The 14,951-nt window shown below is 39.0% G+C and overlaps 1 protein-coding gene across 5 annotated transcripts in view; it reads right to left on the minus strand.

The window, feature by feature from the left end:
• ATP8A1 (ATPase phospholipid transporting 8A1) overlaps nt 1-14,951 on the minus strand; it is a 236,490-nt gene that overhangs the window by 192,980 nt on the left and 28,559 nt on the right. For 4 of the 5 annotated variants that reach the window (XM_070372338.1, XM_005908123.3, XM_005908124.3 and 1 more), the window contains exons 2-5: nt 11,422-11,536; nt 9,620-9,719; nt 8,102-8,200; nt 2,257-2,302 (exon numbers count right to left, since the gene is read on the minus strand). In XM_070372338.1, the coding sequence (XP_070228439.1) occupies nt 2,257-2,302; nt 8,102-8,200; nt 9,620-9,719; nt 11,422-11,536 (360 nt within the window). Of the gene's footprint in view, nt 1-2,256; nt 2,303-8,101; nt 8,201-9,619; nt 9,720-11,421; nt 11,537-14,951 lie in introns of those variants that run through there. The other variant, XM_070372340.1, reaches the window with a different exon arrangement.

Raw genomic sequence — 14,951 nt, forward strand, 5'->3', positions numbered from 1 at the left:
CGCAGGCGGGTTCTTTACCACTAGCACCGCCTGGGAAGCCCATATGTAAGCCTTAATATTTTCTTTTTGACATGAAGAGGCTACTATAGAAGCCTTTCCTCTCACTTTTAACCTACAGAGCTAATCCTGTTAATCCAGAATGAATAGGTGAAACAAGAATGATAACTAAGACAGAGTATTTTTCCTGATTAGTAGGCAAAAGGGAATTTTTTTGGTAGTAGGCAAGTACCTGGAAAATCAGAGAACTGATTAGTACAGGGTGTGGTAGCCTAGAGTAGCAGCTATGATGGCTACTCTCCAACTGTACAATGTTGAATTCTTGGGCCAAGGCTTGAAAATAATTAACTGCTAGTCCCTGAGATTATGACCCCTCTGCCATAGGATACATTAAGCACTGGAAAAAAAAAGTTAAATATTTCTGATTTAAAAGCTGTTGCTGAACTTTCTGAGTAACAGGAAAACAAATGCAAAAACTGCACATTGTGAAAAATACCCATACCTGAAACATTTGAGCTTGTCCCCTTTTCAGTATCTATGGCTGGCCTTTTCTGACTAAACTCCTAGAGTAGCTTAATCCTCAGGCTTCTAACAGCCCCCTATTGAATGACATTCTGCTCTCCAACTTTAATCTGCATATTTATCTTTTCTCTTTTTGGCTTGTAAACTTTCTCCAGCTACTCAGTATATATAAGAAAAGTTGGAATCCCCTGGCTTGGCACTCAAGGCCCTGTAAATTTAACCTACTTTTCTCAATACGTTGGCCACCTGATGAGAAGAGCCAACTCACTGGAAAAGACCCTGATGATTAGAAAGACTGAAGGGAAGAGGAGAAGGGGATGGCAGAGGATGACATGGTTAGACAGCATCACTAACTCAATGGACGAGAATTTGAGCAACTCCAAGAGAGAGTGGAGAACGGGGGAGCCTAGCATGCTACAGTCCATGGGGTCACAAAGAATCAGACAGGATTTAATGACTGAACAACAACAACAACCTTTCTGATCATGTCTTTGCTTTCCTTTGCCACGAATGTTCTTTCTCCATCTGGCCCTCTAGCAGTGGTTCCACAAAGCAACCCAACGGCTGTCTTCATCTCTATTCAGAAAACGTCTCTTCTTCCTTCCTCAGGCAGCACAACAGGCAATATATGCCCTTCCCAAGTGCCTCTGTTTATCCAAACTTTTCGCCAAATTCAAAACCTAGCTCAAGTTACCCCACAATTCTCTCTCCTGCTTTTGAATCCGTAAAGCATTTGACACAGAAATCATTATTTGTTACAAAAATCTAGGGATCACATAATGCGAACCCTTCATTTTCCACACAAGATCATTTTTCACCTTTACAGAGTTCCCATCTTATAGTTTTTCATGTGTCTGATAATAAGTATAATCTCAATAAACATTTAATTTCTTAGGTAATGCTTTAATAAATGTACCATCTTCAAATGCATCAACTATCAGCAGATAATTCCTTTGGTAGAAGGTGGTGAGAAGAGAAATGAGGCATTTTGACAGAAATCCACAAAAATCATAGCTGTATAAAAATATCATTTTTAATTACCAGCTAATTTTGGCAGACATGGCTGATCCTCGCCACAACAAGGAACTTCAGAGAGAGATGATATTCTCAGATGGGGAAAGCTCAGGGATGGGGTAAGATGTCTGTTTCATTATGCCCCTGGGTACTTTTTTTCTAATTGAAAGCAACAGTGATCTATTTGCTTGTGTTAAAGGTCATCTGGGTTTCGACTCTATCAAAATGAGACCCACAGTACAGAGCCATATCAGCATGCCATGTGCTTCCCAGAAGCTGGCTTGGTTCTACTTATTTCTGAAGCATTTATCACCCGTAAGTACAGGATAACTCAAAGTGCTTCCAACATGCCTTGTAGCCAAGTAACATCACACCTGACTATTTTCTATAAATCTTGTCTAGAGTAACATCTATAGATCTCACACACACACACATTTCGTAGCATTTAACACTGATAAAACAACTGCAGATTTTATGGACAGTACTTGTGAATACATTGCTATGAGGCATTTAAATGTATTAAAAACTTTACATTTCAAAAATATTACATTACCCCTGTAAATCACTCTAAGGTGAATTTAAGTGTCATGCTAATAAACACTCCAAAACAAAACTTAAGAGATACACAGTGTTCTCAGTTGAATTATATTTAATCGAAGTGATTGGTAGATATCACCATGAGTGTTTTTGACAGATATGAGAAACAAAATGTAAAATTCCTACCTTGTGTCTGCTTCTTGTTCACTGCATTATCAGCTTTATGTCGTTTCTAAAGTTTAAAAGCAAAAACAAAAACTGTGAAAAAGTGGATGAGATTAACAAAACAAGATAGCACCTGTAACAAAAGTCAGATTTTTTTCCTTTAAACTTATGTTTCTCAAGGCTTTTATCCTTTCACACCGTATCAATTTTATAAGCCCAGAGTATGGTGATGGGAACAATCAGAGTACGTGGGGATTTGAAAATGGAAAGTGCAATCCATAGCATCTTTATTCCCTTTCTAGGAGTACAGGTGTGTGGCCTCAACAAGACCTTACATTATTGCACAGGTAAGATTAAAATTTTAATGTATTAGAAAAGACAGAGCTAAAAGACTGATTTAGACTTTTGCTTAAATAACTTACTTAAAAGGAAGAGTGCCCAGGAGAATTATCTGTAATAACTACCATTGAACAATGATACCAAAATATTTTCAGTTTCCCATGAAATTCATTATCTAATTAGGCTAAGCACATCCTCTGTAATTTAATGACGTGCCAATGTCTGTCAACAACGAGAACCAACACATCTACCATTGGCACAACACTGCTTCTACCCACTGGTCCCAACAGCCCCTCCCCCACCTTCAGAAGTCACTGAATCTCATGTTCTTTCCTCCCAAAGCACAAATAAATTGAGCATTAAACAAGCGAGTTAGTCTACATCTAGGTGGGTGAATCTGAAGAGCTGCCAAAGCCAAGACTGTATAGCAGTAAGAGAAAAGGAGGGTCAGAGGAAAGGTGAGAATCTGAGTGGTCAGGGGGCTAACTTCTCTACAGTTCAACTAAAGGCTTTCCAGGGCTTCTGTCTAAACTTACAGCACTGAGTATAACACAGCTGCCTCTGCTGACACTGCAGGAGTGTTAAGCGTAACTGATTCTGAGCTCAAAGATTCTATCATATAAAGCCCAACAGTCAGGTTTAGCTACACATATTTGATCACAAGGTGGGTTGGCATGAATGCAAAACAAATGAGTTAAGAAGAAACATGGTTTTTGGACTCACAGGGCACAAATGAAAACATTTTTCCAGACAAAAGCCTGGGCCTGTAGATGAGCACTCCTAGACCCAGCAATGCTCACGAGGAGCAGCATAATAGCTGGTAGTGTGAGCTCAGTTCATCCAAACAATCAGCCACTGAACTGCGCAAAATGCAAATGGGGCATTCAGAACGCCTCTGCGGAAGGCTTGCTGAAAAGAATTCTTGCCACATCCACATGTGGGAACACACTACAATTCTCTCCCATAATAAAACACTTGCTAATAAGTGTCATAATGCAGACTTTAAATAGACAAGTTATTGCTTCCAAAAGTAAGCACATGATTTGACAGCAAAGGTTTGCAAATAAATTTTTAAAGTTCTGTTAACTTTACAGCATCAGTGGAGAATATTTTATGATTGATAAAACTCTAAACTACTTACTCTTTTTTTTCTTTGTTAAAAAAAAAATCTTGGAAAATTAGGAAGCAACCCAAAATAAATTTTGGCCCAAAATAATAGTCCAAGGGAAATTTAGGTATTTGAAGGTGGTGCCAATATTTTCAAAACAACGCACATCTATGACAGACAATAGTTAGATTTCCAACTGAGGGAGACAAATAAAAGCTAATTAATGAAACATTCAACTTAAACTGGAAATTTAATCTTAGTGAAACTTAAGGAGATCCTGAATATTACTTTCCATCTGCAGAGAATTCTTATACATGAGCCTCTCCTTCCTCAACCTTCCTACCACACAATAAATTAGGTTACTTGTTGAGACGTTGTTGTGTTGAATATACATAAGGATCCAACCCAGATAGATTCTAATCATATTACTACAAAAAGAAAGCATCTTTGTTTCCAAAGAAGATCCTTATTCCTTTTAAAACTTATATAGTTTGGAAGAAATGTATATAGCTATTCCTTAAATTAAAATACCTCTATTGAGTTGTAATCAGAATTCATTTACTATCATTGAGAACTAGTGAATGATTTACTATTATCAATATTTGATTGACAGTGCTCCAGTAAACTGTACTGTATAAACTGCATCATGAAATTTACGGTACTTAAGTGTGCAGTGCTGACCACCCCTTCATTCTGGGAACCTTTCCTTCTCAAGGCATGTCTTCAGACATCAAGCCCAGGCGTTCTACTTGCACCTTGGCCCTTTCTTCTTCAGCTCTCAGTGACGGATTTCCTCAACGCTTACTCCCTGCCTTCTCTGCTTCTCACTCAATACTCTCTCAGCTCATTTATAATTTCAGTGATAATCATCATCAAACATACCAGTCAAGACTCTCATCTGAGCTCCAGAAGGTTACATTCAGTGGCCTTCTTGGCAGTTTCCTTTGATAGTCTTAAATGCATCTCAAACTATGTCTAAAGGGCAATCTCTGATTTTATCCCCCAAGACCTGCTACTTGTCTCAGACATGGAACCATATAGCAGCCACTTACACAAACCAGGAACTTGAGATTCGTAAGTACTTTCTCTCCTTTTCATTCCCATGCAATCTATTTCTTCATTCAATAAATGTTGGCAAAGCACTGTGTCAGATCCCGTTACTACTGCTGATATGGCAATGAGCAAAAGACAAAAACTCTTGCTCTCAGGGAACTTACACACTAGTGGTTGGAGATGAAGCAGTAATAAGATAAGCAGGATATGTAGAATGTCAGATGGTAATATCTTGTCAATTTTATTCTTAAATATATATTGAATTCATTTTTCTATATTTCTTTATCTTTACAACACCACTTAATATAAGATACTTGGTTTTCATACCAACTATTACCAAAAGTGTTAATTTTAATTGCCAGTCATTTCCAACTCCTTGGGAACCCATCAACTGAAGCCTGCCAGGCTTCTCCATCCATGGAGTTTTCCAGGCAAGAATGCTGGAGTGCACAGCCATTCCCTTCTCCAGGGGATCTTCCGGACCCAGGAATTGAACTGGGGTCTCTTGCATGGCAGGTGAATTCTTTATCAGCTGAGCTACCAGGGAAGCCCAATATCTAGTTCTCCTCTGTCTTCATGGGCAGGGCTTACCTGGTGGCTCAGCGGTAAAGAATCCACCTACAATGCAGAACATGCGGGTTTGAGATGTGGGTTGGATCCCTGAGTTTGGAAGATCCTCTGGAAGAGGAAATGGCAACCCACTGCAGTATTCTTGCTTGAAAAATCCCATGGACAGAGGAGCCTGGTGGGCTAATCCGCGGAGTCTCAAAAGTCAAAAATGACTTACCGACTAAACAACCACAAATACCTATGGACACTGAGATTACAGCTCCCTTTTGTATATTCTAATGTCGTGCTGTAAGCAGATGGGATATGTACCGTTTCTAGGCCAAAATGTACAAGAAGTGAGGCCCTCTGTTCTCTCTCCTCCTCTGCTCTGGTGACCACTGATATCCCCCAAAGCAGAGCCCTGATTCAGCTGCATTCCTAAGTGGCTACATGAACAGTGGACTTCCCTCCCTGCCTTCCTCCTGGACAAAAACGCGCAGTGTCTTCGAGTACATAAAAAATTAACTTATGTTAAAGACACTGACATTTGGGACATGATTTATCACTGCAGCAAAAGTTTAACACATCCGAATACAAATCCTAATGAATAATGCCTGGCATCTAAGCACTGCTTCATACATTTTTGCTGAATGAATGAACAAATGAATGTATTAATAATTACTGATAAAGATACTCTGTCCAACTATCTAGACTATTATTTTATTGCTTTTCCTTCTCTAGAAAGTAACATTTCAATCTTCCTATTACTTTACAGGTTGATATAAATGTATTAAACCACTCCTCCAGAACATTTTTAGTCAATTTCTTAAAAATGTTTTTACTGGAGAACTACTTCACATGGTGCTCTTATTGCCCACAAAACTATTATTACACCCTTCAGGAATTGCCTGGGTAGCTGCTTCTCAAGAGTACCCAATTATTACGCTATGCCAATAAGAGTTCTGTTAAAAACAAGCAGATTTCTTGCCTACCATTTTATTTACCATATATTTTCATAGAAAAGGATACTAGAAACAATAGCTAGAGAACTTGCAGTTTTTCTAGAGAAAAGAGGGGAAGAAAAAAGGAAAAGCAGCTTATAACAGTGATTATAAGGCAGAACTCGCTGGAACCAAACTGTCTGATTTCTGACAGTCTCAGTTATTAGCCCTGTGACCCTGAGCAAGTTACCTTACCCCTCTGTGCCTCCTCTCCCTAATCTATAAAATGGGGATAATAGCAGTAATCTTTTGAAGGTTGTTATGTCTGTAGTGTGTGCTCAGTCATGCTAGACTCTTTGTGATCCCCTGGACCATCACCTGCCAGGCTCCTCTGTCCATGGCATTCTTCAGGCAAGAATACTGGAGTGGATTGCCATTTCCTCCTCCAGCAGATCTTCCCAACTCAGGGACTGAACCTACCTCTCCTCCATCTCCCTGAAGCTAAATAAATGTTATTATTATTGTTGGTGACTCACCACACTAAAACAGAGGAAGCGCATAGGATTGGATGGAATTCAGATTTTAACAGTTTCTTGCACAAGTTACATGCCCTCTCTAAGCTTCGGCTTTTTGAACTTTAAAATGAAGCTAAAATCTAGCTTTCAAAGTCACTGAAGGAAATTAACTGAAAAAAAAAAAAGCAAAAACCACAGCACAATACCTAGCAAATAAGAGGTACTCAATGAAAAATAGGCTCAACAGAGGAAGAAAGGGGAATGCAAAAGGCAAAGAAAGACAACTGTTTTAAAGACCAATTCTCAAGGACGCCAAGTGCAAGTCAAGGAGTGTAAGTCTGCGCAGTGATACAGGCAAGAAAAGAGGCTCGTGAATTTTCAGTTAGTGGTCCCAGTAAGTAAGCCATTTTCAACTAGAGATTATGATGGTTTATACACAGGCGCATGCACACATACAACCTAGATACTTGGGTGAGGCTGATGATCTCTGTGGTCAGTTGACCCGTTTCTAATTGGCCTAACAATGCTACAGCTCATGTGTTCTTCATGAGATCCCAATTTGATTCTTTACAAAATAATATCAATATTTGTACAACTTTACATTGGAGCTTTCTAAAGAATGTCTCAGTCTTTCCTCATCTTACCATCTGACTTGCCTAAGGCTTGACAGATGGTCATTTCAGACAGCCAATGTATTTAAAGGGCATAGAAAAAAAATACTAGCTTCCTCAACTAAAGTAGCTAAAATAATGGTGAAACAGAGGAAAAAGAAAAGCCTAATTTTATTTTGGGCAACTTATTTTATCAAGGGGAAACTGACTGACTTCCCCTTTTCTTTACTACTACAGAATAATAAAAATAGCAAATTTGCTGTTACTTTCCTTTAATAAAATAAAAGGAAACTGAGAACTAGTGAAAAAAAAATGAAAAAGAATCAAAGGTGTTTAATGAGGTGAAAACTACGGAAAATGGAAAAATAAAAAAATAAAAAAAATTTTTTACCTTATATAACTTGGAGGTTATGGTGTTTTAACTTGAAATAACCTTCAAATTGAAACTGAGCATACTTGAAAATAATGTTCAAATATAGTTTTCTCTCTAAGCTAATTACTACATTCAAATTAATTTATTTCATCACAAAGGCACAAACTTAAGAGATCACTGTAACAAGCATTCTGTAATATTAATCCTATAGAAATCAAGAGGAATTAACTCCAGGAATGGGAGCATTATCTTAAACACTTTTAAGATGAATATTTTAAACAGCCTGTATCAAGAATAAAACAACTTAGAAAGAAATTGCTATTTTAAAATATGTACATAAAATAACAGTGTTACATTTATGAAAAAAAAGTACTTACAATATCTTCTATTATCTCTTTGATAGCTGCCACAGCCAAAATAAATAAGAGAGGAACCAGTGTTGTATAGCGACCTGTTGGTGATACATCAGGTATTTGCTATTTGAAGGAAAAAAATAAATAAAAATGGAAGAGAAATTCAGTAAAACTAGCAAGTTTGTAATACATTTGAAAACAACAAAATCTTAATGCTTCTTAAAATATGCTTCATCGATTTTACCAACTTGGTGGACTAACACCAGGTGAGGCAATTTGCTCGAATCTAGTAAGCAGCTGGAAGAGAGTATACTAGTTTCATGGAAGCAGTCATATGTAGGACTAACACCTACTAAGGGGGACTGGTTAACTAAATTACAGCACATGCATTCAATATTCAGTTCAGTTCAGTTGCTCAGTCCTGTCCAACTCTTTGCGACCCCATGAATTGCAGCACGCCAGGCCTCCCTGTCCATCACCAACTCCTGGAGTTCACCCAAACTCATGTGCATCGAGTTGGTGATGCCATCCAGTCATCTCATCCTCTGTCGTCCCCTTCTCCTCCTGTCCCCAATCCCTCCCAGCATCAGGGTCTTTTCCAACGAGTCAACTCTTTGCACGAGGTGGCCAAAGTACTGGAGTTTCAGCCTCAGCATCAGTCCTTCCAATGAACACCCAGGACTGGTCTCCTTTAGGATGGACGGGTTGGATCTCCTTGCAGCACAAGGGACTTGCAAGAGTCTTCTCCAATTAGGTTGGCCAAAAAGTTTGTTTGGATTTTTCCCTAACACCTTATGGAAAACCCTGAATGAACTTTTTGACCAAGCCAATAAAATTTCATAAAGCATTAAAAATGGTATTTTAGAAATACAATGAATTATATGGGAAAAAATATCCATACATTACTATATGGGTAAGCAGATAATAAAATAGATACCCTTTATGATCCCCCTTTTACAAGTCAATTAACAATGCTTGGGATAGAAAAAAAAAAAAGACCAGAAGGATACACACTCAAATTTTAAGAGAGTAGCTGTGTTTTCCTGGTGATGAAATAATAGAGGTTCAATTTTTTTCTTTATGCTTTGTTGTATTTTCTTACTCTTTTTACATGAACATATAGTACTTTTTAATAAAACAAATCTTTCTTTCTGATTACAACTAACCCAAGTTCAAAACAAAAAAAGCTTTAAAATGGTAACTTTTGCATTCTAAAGTTCATAATTGACAATACTGCTGTTCCTAAAATAAATTACTATTTTAAGAAAAAATCCTATCCCTCTTCACCATCCAAAATGAAAAGTCCCTGCCATATTACTTTACTTCACTTTAAAATAAGCTGATGACAATGAATCAAAAGGCTTGAAGAGGTAGCAGCAGTATTCTAACCTGGCTTACAGCAGGAGCCAGAAATGCCCACCCAAACCAGCTTATCTCTCTGCGTTTAGATAAGCTTCAGAAGACTGGTCATGGGCTTAAGAAACACATTTATTAATATCTGAACACATTATTCTGAGCTAAGGTTTTACAACATGACTTTACCTGGAGCAGTGCAATAAAGAGAAAAAATGAATTAGCGGCTCTTCTGAACTGAGAGTAGAGAAATCTTGGAAGGAATGTGATTATGTTGTATTTTGCAGTGCTAGAAAACAAAAATGAAAAGTAGCATAAAACTTAATTACTCCACAAATAGCACTCATATTTATAAAATTCTATTATCACCATATAAAAAATTAGATGATGAACAACAGCCCTTTGTTTTAAACCAGAAGACTACTGCAAATGGTCAGTAACCTCAATGAAAAGGAGTGAAAGTGTAATAAGAAAGAATCTTTTGTTTTCAATTACAATATTACAAGTTAATCACTAAAGGGATGTTTCCTACAAACTTAAATGATGCATAATAGCCCATCTCTTTGAACACTGCCTACTAGGTAATGAGCACTAAGCTAAAATACCTTTGTTTAGCTCACAGGAAACATCCTGACCACGCCCACTTGTAAATGCCTGCAAGAAGAAATTAACACATTGTCTCTGAGGATGATGGGAACCAGGAAGTATCTGACTTAACTCCCTCTACTTTCGGTATAAAAGCCGCCTGAATTCTAACTCAGGCAAGAGGGTTCTCTGTAAGGGTGTGAGCCTACCATTTCAGTTGCTGATTTTCTGAATAAAGTCATTATTCCTTTTCCAACAACTTGTCAATTACTGGCTTGTCCTAAGGCAAGCAGCAAAAGCTGAGACTCAGTAACAAAAGGAATTGTCTAAGTAGTAAGAGTTTAATTTTCTGCATAGTTTCTTTTGTTCTCTTTGGCCAATCCCCTTGTTATCATTACTAGCAATGGCTTACAAAGAAGAGCAACTTTAGCTAAGGTAGTGTATAATATGTTAATAGAAAATAAAATCTTGCCCCCCAAAATCAACAATTTGAGCAGGACCAGAAATATAAAATTGAGATGGCTTCCCTGGACCACATCAGTGAAATGGGGAGTTTTCTGGGGGTCTGTTTGAATTTTCTTCACTGCTGCTCTAGAAACTTGAGTAGGACTCCACACTAAACACATCAGATGTGTCCATAATCAGGAAGATACCATCATTTAGGCCTCAGAAACATCCAATCTTCCTCTTGTTAATTAAATAGAAGATTAACCACATAACTCAAGCTCAGAGAAGTTTCTCTAGAATTTGAAGGTGTAAAAATTAATTTTAAATGGTCATTTCACAAATCTAGGAGTTCTGTCACCAGGAAATCACTGGGCTGGCATGTGGTGGTGATGGGGGTGGTGTTCACTTGGTTCCAGGAGCCACTCAGTGAACAGTGCTTCTAAGAGGTATACTTTTACATTATTGTTGGAAGGAAAATAGAACAGTGAAGGAATTCTCACACCCTCCATTCTTGGACACCACACTAAATTCCGCAAGCATCAAAAGTCAATATTTAAAGACTATTTAACACAAAGGAGTTCTAAGAGAATTGCAAAGACTTATTTTAAAAGGTGAAAACCTGTTCATCAAAAACAATAGTTCACAGGTCTATTAACAGGTTTAAGACAAAGGCACCTACCCATGAACTGCTTTCATTATTCAGATACTATAAATAGAATCGGCAGCATATGGCTGCTTAGCCTTTCTGCTCTTTCCTACTTCTATATTCTTATTAGCATCACTTTATTGGCTAGAAGATAGAGAAACAGCTGATCTACACTGCTTCAAGAAGCTCTTAAATATTAAACTGATTTAATGAAAGCTCCTTTGCAAGTATTTTCATTTCAGCTGGGCCAGGGAGATGCCCACCCAAGCCCTGTTGTGGTAGCTGGTCCCAATAATTCTTTGGTAGTTCCTACCTGACATGGTTATTGCAGAATTTTGTCAGCTGAGGCTGGTTGATGAATATAGTCCTTATTTCTTCCTGGTCAGCCAGTGACGTCTTCTCCGAAACATCATCAGTCTTCTCATAACCTTAGAGAGAGAGAGAGACTCTTTTTATTTGATAAGAAATGCTTCATTGTATTATCCAGACCCAAACCACATTTCCTAACTATCTTAGAGCCTAAAATCTGTTAAAAGCTATATGAAAGTGAAAGTCACTCAGTTGTGTCCAACTCTTTGCAACCCCATGGGCTATACAGTCCATGGAATACTCCAGGCCAGAATACTGGAGTGGGTAGCCTTTCCCTTCTCCAGTGGATCTTCCCAACCCAGGGATCGAACCCAGGTCTCCTGCATTACAGGCAGATTCTTTCCCAGCTGAGCCACAAGGGAAGCCCAAGAATACTGGAGTGGGTAGCCTATCCCTTCTCCAGAGGATCTTCCCCACCCAGGAATCAAACCAGGGTCTCCTGGATTGCAGGTAGATTCTTTACCAACTAAGCTATCAGGGAAGCCCATATGTTCCCCCTTTATTGGTGTTGTTTCTGTTCTAATAAAAAGAACCCCCCCCACATTGAACATTTCTACTACATTTATTAATAAAAGGCAGCATTTAAGAGTCATGTCAAAGCTGACCCAATTCAAAAACAGTAACATCCATTTTTAATTTGTACTCTTCCCCAGAAATGGTCAACTTAGTTCTTGCATTACATATAAACACGTCCAAAACAGCACAGAATTCTAAAATGGTTTATAGTTTTAGACAAGACTAACAACACAGAGGTAATGACAATACATTCTGAAATTTTAAACATACCATTTAATGCATTTCTGGTTTTTGTTCTATCTTTGTGGATAAAGATAGAGAAAAAGATAAACAGTAAGGTTTAAACAGGTAACCACCACAATGATCTACCTTACTATGATCATCTTAATCTTTCCAGTAATTAGAATTTATGTTCCCAGATGAACTTAAGTTTCTTAAGATCAGTTACCCCACAGTCACTAAAGCAATGTAAATAGATACAAGCAATTCCAACTGGGTAACATCTTGCTGCAATGTTGACAACACTTTTACATACAGCTTCGAGAAGAGCAGAAAAAAATTAAACTACTTATTTTACTTTCTAGTGAGAAATAAATAAGACTGAATTAAATCGGTCCCTTACTGCTTTCCTAGAAAGAGTTGCCAACTGTACTTTATCTCAAAACCCCACTTTTCCTCTCTTTTCTGCCTTGCCAGTGCCAACTCCTCCCAAAAGCCCTGCCAACGGGAGGTCTCTTCTGAAGTATTCTCTGTCTTAAAGGCAGCCTTCCCTGTGTTTCCACAGGCCTCTGTACCTCCCTGTCCCTTGAGTCCGCCTCCTCTTTCAGAATGCAACTCCCCAGGGCAATTACTGGCTTGTCATTCAACTTCTAACACCAGTACCAACAAACAGCAAGTACCTAATAACTGTTTGCTGAATAAAAACCTAAGGACAAAGGAGTGGTTAGGAGGCCATTTTGAGAGCAAGTCAATTCCTCTCCACCCACTGATAAGTCACCAATCACAGTGAGGTGCTGGGAACTACTCGGCAATTAAAGCTTGCTAGTGGGCTTTGTTACTCTAGTGTTAATCACTCAGTTGTGTCCCACTCTTTGTGACCACATGGACGGTAGCCCCCAGGCTCCTCTGTCCATGGGATTCTCCAGGCAAGAATACTGGAGTGGGTAGTCTTTCCCTTCTCCAGGGCACCTTCCCAACTCAGGGATCGAACCTGGGTCTTCCACATTGCAAGCAGATTCTTTACCGTCTGAACCACCAGGGAAGCTTTTGTTACTCTGTGAAACCAGAAAACATTTAGGGCTTCCTACAAAGTGGAGGGAACGTAGCGTAGGGACCAGGAGGGTGAGAAACAGTGTCATGTGTGCAGATCAGTGCAAACAGGACAAAGCTGCTGAAGAATACACGAAAGGCAAAGTACAGACGGGGGAGATACGGTGCTGAAGAAGCATGGAGGCCAGGTTTCAGGGGACTTCTCAGGCTTGTCAAGAAGTTTGGGTGGCATCCTCTGCTTGGCAGTGAGCCACTGAAAGCTTTCTACGTAGAGAGATACAATATGACATTACATTGTACACTCATCACTCTGGAGGTCACAGGGTTCCAAATCAGATACTGTCATGCTCATGGTACAGTGTTAGACTTATTAGTAGCTTTGGCCATCCATGCTCACACAGTTAATAATTATCAGTCACTATCGACTTAGCTGGAGAAGGAAATGGCAACCCACTCCAGTGTTCTTGCTTGGAGAATCCCATGGACGGAGAAGCCTGGTAGGCTGCAGTCCGTGGGGTCGCACAGAGTCGGACACGACTGAAGCGACTTGGCAGCAGCATCGACTTAGCAGCAGCAGCAGCAGCATGCCACATTTTAAACACAATGGATTTTCCTCCCTAGTGTATACAATCAAAATTTCAGACAGGGATTGTCTTCTCCAAAAACTCATAGTTTGAAACCCTAACCGTGGATGCGATGTGATCAGGAGAAACTTTTTCAAGATCATGGTGGGACCATAATAAGAGGAGTTAAAAGTTCCCCTTTTCAAAGAAGCCCAGGGAGATCCCTTACCCCCTCCACTTGTGAGGACATAGCAAGAAGATGGTCCTGTATTAACCAGAAGGTGGGCCCTCACCAGACACCAGATCTGTTAGTGCCTTGATTTTGGATTTCCCAGCCTCCATAAAGGGCTTCCCTACTGGCTCAGAGGGTAGAAAATCTGCCTGCAGTGCAGGAGATCCAGGTTCGATCCCAGGGTCGGGAAGATCCTCTAAAGTAGGAAATGACAATCCACTCCAATATTCTTGTCTGGAGAATTCCATGGACAGGGGAACCTGGTGGGCTATAGTCATGGGATCGCAATGAGTCAGACATGACTGAATGACTAACACACACACACACACACACACACACACAGCCTCCAGAATTGTGAGAAATAAATTTGTTATTCACAAACTAGCTAGTCTATGGTATTGTGTTATAGCAGCCAGAACAGACCAAGTTATAGATTATCAAATAGAGACATAGCAATATTAAAAGTTTTAAAAAATCTTTCATTAGATTTTCCCTGAAGGCAGCACAAAGACCATAGTGTACAGTTGATGGTACCTTGCTAGACAAAAAGCCTCAGAAAACTAGCTCCCCACTCTGTTCTGAACTGATATTCTCTAGTTGTACTTACTTAACATAACTGGATATTCTCAGTGGAGGAGTTAGGTATCACTCTTTACTCTGTAACTGTTATTGCATCTGCTTCCCCTGTTTCGTTGAGAGTTTTCTAAATAGCATACCCATGGCTTAGAGTAAGCACTCAGTATCTGAAGAACTAGCAGATGAGCAAAAAACATATTTCACAATGTATCAAGAACAGATCTTTGTCTTAGATGTAGACACAGGTTATCCAAGCCTGTAAGACTGACTCATAAATTCAAAATGACAATTAGTAAGTTTATGATGAGAAATAATTGC

The sequence above is a fragment of the Bos mutus genome, chromosome 6 (assembly GCF_027580195.1).
Source record: "Bos mutus isolate GX-2022 chromosome 6, NWIPB_WYAK_1.1, whole genome shotgun sequence".
Lineage (NCBI taxonomy): Eukaryota > Metazoa > Chordata > Mammalia > Artiodactyla > Bovidae > Bos > Bos mutus.